At 37.5% G+C, this 16,023-nt stretch overlaps 1 protein-coding gene across 4 annotated transcripts in view; it reads left to right on the forward strand.

Annotated features, from left to right (window-relative positions):
* The window catches only part of pax7b (paired box 7b), a 54,732-nt gene extending 42,442 nt beyond the window's left edge, over positions 1–12,290 (forward strand). For all 4 annotated transcript variants that reach the window (XM_077214640.1, XM_077214641.1, XM_077214643.1 and 1 more), the window contains exons 8-9: positions 5,542–5,791; positions 10,231–12,290. In XM_077214640.1, coding sequence (XP_077070755.1) covers positions 5,542–5,791; positions 10,231–10,346 — 366 coding nt within the window. In that variant the 3' untranslated portion in view covers positions 10,347–12,290. The remainder of the gene's footprint in view (positions 1–5,541; positions 5,792–10,230) is intronic.
* The last annotated feature ends 3,733 nt before the right edge of the window (positions 12,291–16,023 follow it).

The raw sequence follows: 16,023 nt of genomic DNA on the forward strand, positions 1-16,023 counted from the left end.
AGGGCTCTGAAGTTGAGAGAATTAATTACTTTTTATTATTATTTATAAAGTAATCTATCTGTCGAGAGACAGAAAGTGAAGAGGAGCAAGGGAAAGGAGAAATGCCTGCAGCAATGTCCTTTAAACTGGATCCTGCCTGGCATTATCTGCACTAGCAGCTCTCACATAGACTGACAACAAATGAAAGCCTAGCTACTGGGGGGACGCTTCACAGAATGAAAGAGAGCTCACGAGTGAGAGAAAGAGGAAATAGTTGGGTTGTGGGGGGTTGAGGGTTGTGGGGGTGGGGGGTTACTTTGAAAGGGCTCAAGAAAGTTAAGTGTGTCTCTGCAAGGGTGTACGTACTGTGTGCTTGTGTGCCGGCCTGGATTTGTCCTCTGGTGTCTGTTGGCCTGGAGAGTCACTCTGCCTGGGGATGTTGTTTGCCAGCCAGATTGATTAGCAAATATTCTAGCTTCCTCCCATCAGCCCTATCAGATACAAAAAAGGTTAAACATGTGGAAAGGATATTGATTTTTACTTCGCAATGGTAGTATGGCAGGAAATAATAGATTACAACTCTGCATCTGGCTGGGCTGTCGTCTCCACTCGGTTATAGTATTAGGTTCTAACTGCAGGCAAGGTCATCCAAGTTATTATTTATCATTTTTGCCCTTTAACAGAATCCTCGACTGATACTCGGTTTATTTACACAATATAAAAAATTAATACAGATAAAAATGACAAATGAAAACCACATTTGGCATATTTATCATTTTCCCAAACCCTGATACACATGGTATCCCAAATACACATTGATAGAGATACATAAAAATATCTATGGGGGCAATGTACTATTTTATATATTTTTAATTTATTATTTTTACCATTTTATTTTATTTTCAAACTGAGGGCCAACATTTGTTTTCTATATATGCTAATCATCTAACTTGTATTAAGCCTGGAAAATTTAATTTCATCCACTTCTAAAAAACAGGGTTTGTACAAGGTGCTTAAAGTACTTGAATTTGACTGTTTGAAAATGAAGTTCTGGAAAAACCTTGAAAACGAGGGTTTTCATATTCACGAAGAGGTACTAGAAAAGTGTTTGACTTATTTAAATACAAGATATATGAAAACGCAAATACAATCTTTACACGCAAAACTAACACTGCAGCTCCCATCAGACCTTTCTCGAATACGAAGTATGCCAACCTTATAATATAAAATATTATTTAATGAACAATAATAGCCATTTTTAATTTTCTATTTAATATATTTTATTAAATGCTTTGTAAGTTGTATTTTGGATACCTTATATCTGTAATTTGAGTTTTAAAAAATACTAAAGATATTGTTTGATAAGTGCGATCTCTGATTGTAGTCCCTGAAAACCAAAAAAGCAGTGCTTGAAAAGTCCTTGAAAGTCCTGGAATTTCATTTTACAGTATCTGTACAAACCCTGTTTTCTTAAAAAATGTTTTAATTGAGCACAAAGATTCCTGTGACAGAATCGTGGCTGAGAAATGAGCCCTTTCTAAAACAGAGCCAGACTGGCGTTTCTAGCCCTTCTGTTTTGCGGTTGTCCCACTGTGAGTGCAGTAGCCCATGTAAAGAGTTCACAGGCAGTCCTGCTGTTTGTTAGTGTTTGTGTTGTGGCTCCATGTGCACTTTAAGTTGAATGTCCTAATTACAGCTGGCTGGGCGCAGCGATTTAAGGGAGGCCTCTCTCCGCGGTGCACTGTGCGGCGAGAGGATTGAGCTGACAATAGCCTCACCACGTGCTGCCTCTCGTGATAAAAGCCAGGCTCTACCTCTCACCGGGCTGGAATATTCTCCGTTTGCCACTTTAATTGATGTCAATAAGGTTATGCTAAATTTGAAGATTTGAATAATTTGTCTTCCAGCACAATAATGGCATCACCCAGGCTACAGGCTGCTTAAGCGAAGGGCTGAATGGAGGTGTCAGGCACCCGGCGCTCTCCCACCTCTGTGCCCACATTCTGGGCTGACACCCCTTGTGTTAGCGTCCCCCGCTCATCTGATTAAAACTCCACTCCTGGGGAGATACTGAACTTACATAGGCTCAAGCTTTACTATTAGCTCAAATTACCTCATATTACAGTGAAACGTCAGTATTTGAGGAATATAGAGGATTACAGAATTTCACGACTTCATTGCGGATTGCTGGAAATTCTTGTTATTCCTAGTTTAAATGAGCAGAGGTATAGATATAAAAAATATGAGTATTTCACATAATAAATATGTCATTAATACTCTATTTTCGTGATCTAATCTCTTTCAAAACCCATTTGCTGCTATTTTCCCCATCAAAACACAAAATGAAGAATCTTCATGCAGCACTTTCCCATACAGCCACAGTCACACTAGACTTTGAGCACACAAAATTTCTATGGACACGGTAACGGTCGTGATATGATGTCACACTTTTTTTATAAGTATGAATTCAACATAAAACAAATAGTAATAGTTTCAAAATGTAAAAATATATTTAATCTACTCGATTTTTAATTCCGCCAAGAGGTCAAGCCGTGAAGTATCGATCATCTACTGGTTACATGTCTTATTGTGATGCGAATTCACAGGTCAGAGTTCACCAAACTTGAACTTTAAAATGCAGCAAATTGCGACACTTTTCGCGTGTGCTTGCGTTTCCAATCTGACGCATTCGCATGTGTATGAACGGAAGTCGATGAAACAAAATGTGTAGTGTGACCGCCCCAGTGTGTTTAAAGTGACAACATCTGTCAATCTGACTGTGTTCATCACATTTAAATTTCACAGTTTAAAAGCTATTATATGACTTGGACTTGGAAGACTTGGAATATAGTCATATGAACACCTTTATGATGCTTTTGTGGTGTTTTATTCTTTTCTTTTTTTGGAAGCTCCAAAAGCATAATGTGTCCATTTGTCTCAGGCACTATGTCCCAAGTCGTATAATAGCTTTTTGTGATGAACACAATTTGTGATAATTTGTTAAATCAGACATGGGTTGTCTGTCAGTGCTTGTCTAATGATTAAATGTCATTGATGTTAGATGACATATTATAAAGACAAATAAGACATTACTCTGTTATTTAAAGTCGTGATAAAATGGAAGTAGAGACAGATCTTTTCTTTTGTATTGTGATGTATATCTTAATGAAATGGTTTATAAGAAATGTGAAAAATGTGGTGACATGTACAGTCCATCGGTTGTTGATTGGATGGAGGCATATCTGAAAGCGAGCTTGCAATTGGCTGTAAGAAAGGGGTGGGGTTTAAACAATGGGTTTACTGTGAGATCTATGACATTCTGATTAAAAATTACGAGAAAATATTGAAAAATATAAGAAACCAGCATTAATTAAATGTTCACAATAAGATCAAAAGTGTGCATATAGAAAATATATAGGTTGAATTTCCTTTCATACCGATTTTTAAAACTGCATCCAACACAATAGTGCTGCATTCAGACCTGAGTATTTCATTTAACGGCTAGAGCTGAATATAATCAGACCTCAATTAAGCGCCTGTTAAGTCTGTCTCTCCTCCATCTGCCCATTCAGCCCCCTGTCGGGCAGGCGGTTTGCCCCTGACCCATCGCCCCGTGTCCAGGGTCAAACACCAGTGCTCAGTGGTGTGACAGCCCGCCATGTGCTGCCCCGTTAATTAACACATTTCCCTCTCTCTCTCCACTACCTTCATCACAGGAAGTCTTCTTGGCCTGCTCATATCATATATCACATGCGCCACAACTGAGAAGAGGGACTTTCCGCACTCAAATAGTCCAACATGCACATTTTCAAGTGCCCTTTTATGTATTTAATATGTTTCAAGTGCTCCATATTTTCCTGGAAGCTTTGGGAGGATATTAGTCTAAATTCACTTATCTGTTTAGGCCATGCGTCTGAGCATGTATGCACACTGGTGGGTTGTTTCCTTGCGTTAGGACATTGGTTTATTTCCCAATGTGCAGCTGACTATTCTGGAGTCCTCTGTCAACTCCTGGGTTGTATCAGACTTCAACAAATAGCCCATGGATGTTGTTTTGAGCGGTGCATGTGGGCTTGATTTCGCTCGCAGCAGCTCTGTGATGGGCTAATTGGTTTAGCAGGTTGGGTCCTGAGACGGCCAAAGGGCAGCGGGGCGTAGCGAGCCACAACGTGAACCTGATGTTCAGGAGGATGCTTTGTTTCAGTCTGCGGATGGGGAGCATGTGGCAGGCAGAGCAACCTCCTTTCACACACTTTTTTCCCCCTCTGTCTCCACCCCTCCTATCCGGTTGTTTCACATTGGTTTTCAAACTGTTGTTTTTTTTGTGAATAGGTGCATGTGTGTCTGTGTGTGTTTGTATGTATGAATATATAAATGTGATAAATGTAGTTTAGTTGGTTAGTTAGTCAGTTAGTTTATCCTTTATTTTCTCCCTTAGGATAAATTTGTCTCACAACATCAGAGAGCAGGACAATTGAGAGAGCAGGTCAACACCCAACAATCCACAATACAGTCACACTTCATCCATACAACACACATAACATTTCCAACTGGCATATATCAGTCATTTCACAATTTTAATATTAAACTATAACCTACAAATAAGACATTACACAATACCCAACACATCTACCCACACACACCAATATTTACTTATTGTTCAATAATTTAATTGATAATAGGATAAGAGAGAATTTATACCCATTCAACTTACAGGTTATGAACCATATATCTCCTATCTAAGGGCATCAGCTCATACTCCTTATAAAATATATGTTTTGGATCACCAATAGTTTCAAGGCCAAGCGTCAACATGTGACGAGTTAGGAGTGAGAATATACTGCTGAAAATTCAGCTTTGTCATCACAGGAAATTACATTTTAAAATATCTTAAAATAGAGAAATTATTTTAAAGTGTAATAATATTTGAAAATATTTTTGATCAAATAAACACAGCCTTGGTGAGCATAAGAGGCTTCTTAAAAAAAAACTTAATTTGATTCCAAAATTTGGGATGGTGGTAGAATATATTAAAATATTACTATAATTATTATACAGTACTATTGCACAGTTTACTGGGTTACATTTGCTGTAAACAATATTACATGAAACAAGGACAGACCTTGTCAAGTGTCTAATCTCCCAATCTCAGGGGGCATCTACTGTAATATGAGTGTTTATTATTTTAATCATTCATGAGGGTTGAGACTGTGGGATGGCTGAAGGCTCCAGATTAAACTCACCCTGGGAGCTTGTTATAAAGAAAGCCTTAGGACAGACAATCCTGGCACTCTCTGAACACCCCCCTCTACCACCCAGCCCTACACTGGTCCCTTCTGTCTCTGTTATTTAGGCTGACACTGTTTTCAGGCTGGTAAATGCTCCCTTGGGATGCAGGAAAAGGATCGTTGTGAAGATGTTTAACCCCTATCAGGGATGAGGCCTTGAACTTTGAGTGACATGCAGTAACCAACAATGATTTTGACACAAATTTACTGCCTATTTGAAGTGTTTTCCATGTGTTTTTGCTGATCCTGCCTCTCGTTGCTTTCTACCCACCAGGTGATGAGCATCCTCAGCAACCCCAGTGCCGTGGCCCCTCAGTCCCAGCATGAGTTCTCCATATCCCCCCTGCACAGTGGCCTGGAGGCCTCCAACTCCATCTCAGCCAGCTGTAGCCAGCGCTCCGAGCCAATCAAGACCGCCGACAGCCTCACCTCCACCCAGTCCTACTGCCACCCTACGTACAGCACCACTAGCTACAGCGTGGACCCCGTCACTGCAGGCTACCAATACAGTCAGTACGGCCAGAGTAAGTGCCTCTCTACTCTTTACTTAAATTGCTTTTTTGTCATATTTACCCCCAAAGCTCCATCGGTAGGACTTGTAGTCCTCATTTGTCAAGTCGATTTGTATAAAATAAGCATCAGCTAAATTAATAAATGTAAGTTACCTTTTCATTGACACCAAACCTAAAATGTGTTCCTTTAAACTCCTAGTAGTAATTTCTTTTTAATATTATACTGGAGTGATTTCTCAACCAGGATGCCGAGACCCACTATGGGGCCAAGGAAAACTTCTAAATGGGCTATAAGATGACTTGATCAAGACAACATCTAAAAATCAAGATGTAAAATGAAACTATATTGTTGTTCCTTCAACAATTGGGATTCATTTTTTTTGTTGGTTTAACTTAAAAAGTAAGTTAATTGGTTGCCTTAAAAAGTTTTGTTTCATTGAACTCAAAATGTTAATACAAAGACAGAGATTGGTTTAATCAACAGAAACTCAAAACATATGTTGTATAAACAATATTAGGTAATTTAAGTTGATTTGACGAAAGGAAAAAGTATAATGAAAGTATTTTAAGTCTTGGATATAAGCTGGATATACAGTATAAGGGAAATTTCCTGCAAAAGTTATGGAAATCTTTATAATAAATATACATTTTTTTAGTCACGTCAAGCTCAAAATAATTTATTGGGTAGTTTGTCTATAAAAAAACAGTCACGAATTACTAGAAAAGTTGTAATTCACTGGTAATAAAAAGTGTGTACCCTGAAGAACATGCAGTTATTTCCGGTACTTTTAGTCTTCTAAAAATAAAAATATTTGAAAAAGCATAAGTACCAAGAATATCTTGGGTTCTTTTGAATATCGTCTTTGACAGTGGAAGTCAAAAAGGTTGAGAACTGAAGTTATACTGGATTTACTTCCATAAAAGAACTGAATGTGTTAAGGTTAAACAAGAAAGAAAGAAGAAAGAAATTGCAAATAATTATTATAAACTTTTGACCCCGGGACCATTTTTAAGAAATAGTTCATTAATTTCTTGCCTGAGTTGTTCCAAACCGTATGACTTTCTTTCTTCTATGGAACGCAAAAGGACAATTTTCAGTTAAATATCCTAGCCACTAAATATCTTAGCTGTTAAGCTCCAAAATCTCCACACAAAAAAAAATCTAAATAAAAGCGGTCCATACAACTTGTGCACTATAGTGTACTATATCTTAAGTATTTTAAAGCCATACAATAGCTTTGCTTGAGAAAATAGACTGAACTTTAAGTCAAATGAAATCATGCACCTTAGATCATGAGAGTTCATGAGAAAAGTAACAAATCTTTTTAATGAATCAGTTGATCAGTTACGAAACTGTAGGAATGATTTGTTCATTAATCAGATCTGGTTCTCGAGTTCAACTCACTGACTTAAAATGTAGGTCTGTTCCTATAGAAAACCTATCATATAACATAAGAAGACTTGCAGTGTAATGTGTCACGAACCACTTTTATGGTTTCACTTTCTATTACATGGAAAAGTATAGCTGGTAATTCATTAAATCATTTACAATCAGTAATTTTAGATTCAGTTATACAATTAATTTAACTGTTCCTTTAAATGATCCATGGGGTGCGAAATCAATGATTTAGCCCAACCTGTCTAATATTTCATTGAAATTCGTGAGACAGCTTAGGGGCGCACTTTGTAGAGGCGCGTGTTTGCGTGTGTTCGCTGTGACCGTGAGTGTCAGAGAGCAGATTCTGTGCTTCTCTTAGGGAAGGTAAAGATTCAGTCTGAGCGGGATTTAAGCAGTAAACGGTGGTGACAGGAAAGGAAGGCTTCCTGAGGGAGAGAGGTTAAATGAGCTGTGATTACTCTCTCTGCTAGCTGTCAGCACCAGTGTCTCCAGTACAGACAGCTAGCCCACCCACAGGTATGCGGCAGCTACCGTACGCGCCGCCGTTCCCTGACAGCTTCCTTTTTTGCTCTTGCTTACAGACGCTAACGTGCGGCGCTTACTGTCACTCTGACAGATGTCTGGCACCGTCCACACGCACCCCTCGCTCCGCCCCGCCTCGACACTTCTGCTAATGATGAATAAAGGAAGGAGAGGTTCAAATAACACCTCCTCGACTGGGGTAATCAAAGGGCCTCCGACCAAAAAACATCAGAGAGACTTGACATCCCAGAAGCTAATGCCAGTGAGCTAATGCTCACCTTCAGAAGCCTTTTTATATCCATTAGTCATAGACGTCTCTGTCGTGATGCATTTTGTCATTGTTGATGACATTTTGATCAAATGATCACTGTGTTTACCGCTTGTCGGAAAAGGAGTGGCTGTGTTCGCAATGCCAACTCCAAAAAAACACGCAAGTGGTGAAAAGTCAATCCTGTCAGTTTCAAAATGCAAAGCCCTCAGGTTTAACCTCCTCCCCCCGACGGTTTCCACGTTTCATTTTTTTTCTTTGAGGATGTAGGTGGGAAACGTCAATGCAAATAATTACCTGAAGGTTACAGCTTGCGCTGTGCTAACTTAATAAGTTAGCCAATTCCAGTTGGACTCAGCGAGGGTTACTTTTCTATTTTAAAAGGGAAGTGGCTAGAGGGGTTATTTGGAGCTTCCTCGGTTTTTGCGCCGCACCACTTCCATCCTGTCCTTTGTATGTCCCCGAAACCCCAAACCCGATTCACTTGTCTTTTTCCACCAATCAAATGTCCCTAATGTCTTTAGCTTGTGTATTTAAATTGAAGCAGTGTGAGATGAGAGGCAGATCAATGCTGAGGTCCTGGGTTGCGAGCGGGACTCGGGGTGCCCTCTGACCCTGGATTAGCCCGCGGGATAGAGTCGACACGTGCTCCTGATAAAGATCTCCCAGTAAAGCCAGACTCCAGATCAATCCAATGAGAGTCATGCCCTCAGGTGATATGTTAGTCACACCATTTTGTGTGCTACACCTATCTGGTGGGAATCTCTTCACTCTTTCTGCCGTCTCTCCCCTCTCTCTATTGCATTTTGCGCAGCCGTACAGATACTAATCTTGATCACAGAAACCGTTTTCACAGGCGTAGAAAATCGAGTGGACTCATTATCTAAATCTACTCAGTACAGCTGAAAAAGTTTTAGCTACATCAACTAAACAGAACTTTGAAAAGGCTTTTTTTTTGCATTTATTTATTTACTCTTTGTTTATGGTGTTTTGGGTGGCATTTTTAAAAGAAAGATGGATAGATGGAATAAACTGGCATGTCGCAATGTGATGTTATATGATGGAAATTGTGGAATTCTGAGAACAGGGATGACAGACATAATGAGGAATGTGCTGAGGAATACTCACTATGACAGGAATGAGTGACAGTAGGGAACAGGTGCTCCATGTCTCTGGAATCACAGTGTGTTCATGAGAGCAAAGTGATGCGAAGTGTCTGCTCTAAAACACAGCCCCAAAACTCAGCCCATCCTAGTTTGCTTATATGGATCAGTGACAAATAAAGATGTCCGAGATTAAAATGTAAAAATGTCCCCTTTCTATTTGGATTTAATAAATTTTGGGTAAAAAAACTCTTTTTTTTAAATTCAAAGACACTAAAATGTGAAGTGGTGTAACCCTGAAGTAAAAGTGGTATAATATTTACCTAAATTTAATCATCAAGTAAAAATGAAAATATTAGTTTGCTCATATGAAACACTGACAAATAAAAATGTCCGAGTTGAAAAAATTTAGAAATGCAACATTTGTATTCATGGTATCATTTTAATTTAGATTCAAAGGCTCTAAAAAATTTCCAGTCGTACAAGCCGACATTTAACAGTAACATAATATTTTCTTAACCTGAATGATATTTTTTTTAAATATTTTTTATTCATTGAAATTTTAAAAGGTGAAAAATTAAAAGATATCTATTAAAAAAGGAAATCTATTTATATTAATATAATTGTTTTCTCTAATTTACTTTCAACTAAACGTTCATTCCAACTTCCATTTAAGAGCATCATCTCTCCGTTTTATGGTTTTCCTGTCATGTTGCCTATACCACACTAACTTTTTCAAGTAAAAAAAAATTGTGTATGGATTTTCTTAAAATATATATATTTATAATATTATATAAATACATAACAATTTTACATGCGCCACAAACAAAACAGAATTTTAACAGGTGTATTCAAGTATTTGACTGTATAAATTGTGTGTAATTTAGATCGATTTGATTGACTGATTGATTATGGCAACAACAACAAAATCAAGACTTTTTAGCCTTTTAATGAGATCAGACATTTTAATAACTTACACATTTTATATTATATAAGTCACAAAATATAAACAGAATTGTAATGTGTTCATGTATTCAGGTAATTATCTGTATGAATTGCGTGCACTTACAGATCCAGGCAAAAGCTGTCACTTCATTAACTTGCACATGAGTTTTATACCTCTGAGAAATGAATGTGTTGTATCGGTCTCTGTGTGCAGCTGCGGTGGATTACCTGGCTAAGAACGTGAGCTTGTCCACGCAGAGAAGGATGAAGCTCGGAGAGCACTCGGCTGTGCTCGGACTGCTACAGGTGGAGACGGGACAGGCGTATTGATGCATCTCGAACTGAACATCCACCCATGTGTTTCACCAGCATCCCTCCATTTTTTCTGCAGTGCCCACACGTGGACCATCTGACTAGGAGTGAATGAAACCAAGAGAAATGATAAAAACACAGGCAGTCCTAGACTTTCTACCTATAGCAGTGTGAATACAAAAGCCATTCCACATCAAAAAAAAAAAAAAAAACACTATTGTGCCGCATCTCCTTATTCGTCCCGATCCTTTCACAACAAAGAGACCCTTTCAGGGCTTCAGAAAGAAGCTGTGGGAATAATGAGCATCAATTGTCTGATCCCAAATCACTAAAGCCCTGCCTGTCGGCATCCAGTGTTAGCACACATAGGTTACTGCTTGCCCATTCCAAACTGTTCGGACCATGTTGTTTATAGAACTGAAAATGATGGTATTATAATTATATTTGTTATTATAAATGTGGTTGTTCCTATTGCTGTTGCATTTAATATTGTAATTACTCTTTGTTTACATGTTTCATTTTAATTTTTTCTCATGTTTAGCTCCTGTTTCTATTTTAACCACAAGGCCTTGCTCTGCAACATTACATTTCTGATGGATATGCACAGGCAGGCTGTTTGCAAAGCTACAACGAACGTATACGATTGGTTCATTTAGATCTTAAACCTTACATTCCACAAAACCTGGGCTAGTCATTTGGGCATCTGGGTTGGGGGAGCCTTGATATGGGGTTAAACAGCAGTCTGTGACCTGCTCTATATGGGTAAATTATCAGTGTTATTTATGATCATTTCATCTTAAAAACATACATTGTTCTGGAATATGGTGACCAAATGACAAAAATACATAGTTTTGCTTATTTTTTGCAATGAACACAGACTAAATTCTTCTCTGTGGTCACTATAATTACCATTATAATGAGCCCTGATGGGCAAATGCCATTTTTAGCATTTTATGGCTTTTTATATTCTTTCCCATATGCTTCTTGGCTATTCATGGAAAGTATTGATATAGCTTGCAATTTATTTGCAAAGAACTTAAAAGCAATCAGATATTAGTCATCTAAAGGCTGAAGGGCGATTTGTAAATTCATGTCTCAGATATTTTGAAGGGGGATGTCCTAAATTGGTAGCACTTTTTTTCACTTCATGCAATTTGTCTCTATGGTTACTGGTAAATAATGGACTGAAACTGTACAATGGGAATCTGATTTGTAGAGAGAACTTAACTTTTAAGTCTTATGCCAGGTTACATTTCAAAAGTGTGATGGTCTCTGAATAACTGTCTTAAAAATGTCCAAGTTATTATATTGAGAGATGGAATATATGACCACATTTTTGGATCTGTGTTTACATTTAATGTTTGCCACAATGGCTCCTTATTCCACCTTTTCTCAGCTGTGTTTTAAACCTCAGAGACGATTTCTGTGGATAAGATGAACTAAAAGTGAACTGTAAGTTCATTGTCACTACAGACGTGCCCTAAAATGCTATATATATATTCAGGACAATAACTGAAACATGAACACATGACCATGTGCCAACAGGACATTTCAATTTAACACTTAAAATATTTTTAGTAAATAAAAAAGACAAAAAAAAAAGAAATGTGAAAAAAAATCATGTTTTTAGTGTGTAGCACTCATTTCTACTGCAATCATTAATCTATCTTTGGGATATATAAAGCACTATCTGACTAGGCGATACACATTTCCAAAATATCGTTTCAAACTCAGTTGCTCTTTATTCTTTCGTTGTTTACCTTTTTGCTCATATGTATTTTCCTTTGATATATTTCCGTTCAGCATGTGTGTATATTATCATGGCATAATTTATTCAGCTGTATGAAATACTAGCGTAGTGGGAACTTGTATTGGCATTTACTACCTTCAGCCTGTTGGTGTCTTTACTGTAGCACTGGCATATCTGTTATGGATTAAAGCTCAAAAAAGTGGACAAAGAAACACAGACTGCTTCTTTCTTTCTCATCACTCACTAAATGTATCATACAATAGTCAAATATATGCTCACAATATCTATTAATATGTTTCTTTTTATTTAAAACTCTTGTGCATTTTATTAAGCATTTAGTTCATTCAAAGATGATATATATGGCTAGAAGTATCATGTACACTTGCTTTACCATCTACTAAATTTATGTAGAGCTTTTTAATCTGTAATGTTCATTTTCTGTAATACTTAAAACATGAAAATCTATTGGCATTTATCATATACACTCTTTTCATTGCTTTGATGTCGCTGTCAGCTATAATCATGATTTAATCCCCATCTTAACAATGCTGTATTTTTATAGCCACTTTGAAGTCAAGAGCATCATGACAGTTGTGGTGATTTAAGATACTAAAAATATCAGTTTCCAGTAATTGAGTTGCGCTGGAAGTGAATAGAGTGAAGTGTTGGAGACAGTGTCACGACAGAGACTCTCAGAGCAGTGCATTCACAGAAGAGCTGCAGGGCCTGAGGGAATTTACTGCACTCCTTCTGGGGGCACAGACTGGGCACTCAATACCAGCCAATGTGTAACGGCATTAATGCCTCAAGATGGGGAAGATGCGTTGCACCTTCAATCCGAATGAGCTCCTCTCTGATGATGGATTTAAAACTTTTGTGTTTAATTAAGAATTTTAAAGGAATATTCATTTTAAACAAGTTTGAGTGTGGCCATCTGGGTTGACTTAAAGGATTCACACAGCAAGGGAATGTCTCTGGAATGTGATTTTGCACTGAGGAATCCTCTTTATGATTCATCTGTCCTCAATGTAATGTGATGTCATAAAATGCCATTTCAGATATTTCCAATATTACTATTATGGGAGCAGCTGCACGGATGATCTGATAAACTTGCTTTTTGGATGGTCATGATTCTCTTTTAAATATTCTATTCTATTCTATTCTATTCTAATAGTCTATATTATATTATATTATATTATATTATATTATATTATATTATATTATATTATATTATATTATATTATATTATATTATATTATATTATATCATATTATATTTATTTTATTCTATTCTATTATATTAACAGTATATTTATATTTTTGCAGATCATCTGATCAGTACTTGATGTCTAAAACTATATATATATATATATATATATATATATATATATATATATATGAGATTTTCCCAAAATTATGATGAACAAAAACTGATAAATCTGATATTAAAAACTTTATAATTATAATATAATTAATTACATAATGACTAGATAAATGGCCAATATCATCAATTGAATGAAAGAACTGACTTTCCAACTGAGGGAGTTTTTAAAGAATTTCTGGTACGTGGTTCTTTCATGATAATGAGTACTTTGGGTCACTCACACGTTGTTATTTTGAGGTAAGAACATGCCATGAAGTACAGACTGATTAAAACATGTCTGAAGAATTTCACCACAAGACCCCCTGCCCCCTCCTTTGGCTGTTATTATTATGTTTTAGAAACTCTGCGGTGTCAACCTCTTGAAAAACGTAACAAAGAAAGCACTTACAAAGCCTAACATCTCCTTAAATCCCATAATTATTCCAGGATACATTATGTACCTGAGCCCGGGTCTGATCTTCACCGAAGGGATTCCACATTCCTACAATCAGCTTACACCGACAGATCGTATGATTGCCTAATAACCTGGATGGGTAAGTAGAGCGCTTAGCAGAAGATTGTTACAGAGAGAAGAATGTATCCCTTTGACAGACTCCATTGTTCGACATATTCTGCTTCTCCGAAGTATTATACTATTCTGAAATGAATTTTTTTTTAGTAAAGATGTCAATAGGGTAAGACAATTTTATTTCTCCTTGCAATTCACATGAACTTTCCCTTTTTAAACCCAGTCTTTCATTTGCTGTTTCCAGGCACCTAATACAAGATTATAGTCCCCCATAGTAACCCTGGCATCCCTCACCCAAGCCTCCGTGTGCCCCTCCTTGCCCCCAGACTCTAATCTCCACACTCCAGCATCACTGCAAAATTAAGCTGTGAGAGAGAGATGGGAGTCGCTTTAACCCCGCTCGGTCTAAAAGGCTCTCAATACACCCTATTGAAAAAAGTCTCAGAGCAGTCAACACTTTTCCCCCCTATATGTCTCATATCTCCCTTTACTGCCGTATGGCATCTATTTCTTTCCATCTCGAAAAAAGGCAGGATATCAAGGTGAACATGCCAAAAGATAAGTCATGGAGCCTGCTTAAAGGTTGCTCGCGAAATCTACAGTCAGCTTGCAGACTTATTCATATAATAATCCAAAATGGAGGTGAAATACTACAGAATGAAAATAATGAGCACAAGCTTCTGCATTCTGTGGGAGATGCATTCATAAACCTTTTTGAAAGCAGTCAGCTCTTTACAAGCATGACGCATGGGTATAGACTCTAATACACAAAGACAATTTTTCTAGATAATAGACTATCACGCAGGATACAATTTGAATTAAAAAAAATGCAATTTTCACCTTGAAATGAACAAATGATTACAATTTCTATACAAATTAAGGCATCCAGGCAGCGCCTCAGTGCACAGCTCAGGCCATGAAACCTGACATAATTACCATGAAATACATTCTCAAATATTTGTATTTTGTCCATCGCTTTAAAAAATCCCAGTCAGCCTTCTTCTGATCTCACCTTCTGGGGCAAACGCAGAAAAAAAGAGTGGAAATCATCTAAGATGAAAAGCCCTTTAACAGGCCTGATAAAAATGTGTAAAAAAGGGATAGGGTGGGGGGGGGGAAATAAAACAAACAGTAAATTGCTGCCGTTCAGCCTGACAGCCCCTGGAGTTATCTCTAAAAGCCAAATTACAGAGTCTTATCATGGGAATCATATCTAATGGTTATCTATACTCAGATGTTTCTCTCTCTCCCTCCTCTCTGCACCCCCTGTTCTTTCCCAGAGATTGCATTTACTTATGATTAGGAATATATTTAGTTGAAAAGATGTTAACTTGAGCATTTCGTTTGGAAAGTTATGGTGAATTGCAAGTGGCACAAAAGAACAAGGCATGTAATTCAGAGGTGAGTGCAGCCTCCAAGGATGATGAGAGAGATGCATGCCAATGACCAGGTGGCATCTATATGCAAATACAATCTCAGGAAACTTCATATCACCTGAGTGTAGAATTCTGAGATTAATGTGGATAATATAATATAAAACGGTTAGTTCCACTCATTGATTCTGATTGGTCAATAGTGATTTATTCACGATAAAACACGGCTTTGACCACTTCACCCAACGGTCCTATGCATCACTACTCACTCAACACCCCTAGCAAACATTGTGTGCTATGTTTGTTCTCGTTGATATTAGGCTATTTATTAAAGTAGAGAATTGTGAGAGACCGAATAAGCGAGTGTACCTGCATTTACAGTAGATATAGCATTTTCCTTCAGGTCAGTCCTATATTCGTGAAAATCCGTTTGAATGTCTGCTGCGAAATCTTTTCCTTTTAACTGTTCATGGTTTTTCCGTCAGTTCTGTCTTGCTTCTCAGTTTTCACAAAAAGTTACAGTCCTTTCAATATAAAAGTCTTTTCTACTGACTGACTCAGTAGTTCGTCATCTAAGGCGAAATGTAACTTCTGTTGTTGCTGTTCACGGCCAGGGACTATTTTTTTTTTCCAGCGGAAGGATGGCTTTTAGTGATTTTACTTCATGAAAGTTGCACTGAT

The sequence above is a fragment of the Siphateles boraxobius genome, unplaced genomic scaffold (assembly GCF_051911475.1).
Source record: "Siphateles boraxobius isolate OS27281-9 unplaced genomic scaffold, OSU_SipBor_1 68, whole genome shotgun sequence".
NCBI lineage: Eukaryota > Metazoa > Chordata > Actinopteri > Cypriniformes > Leuciscidae > Siphateles > Siphateles boraxobius.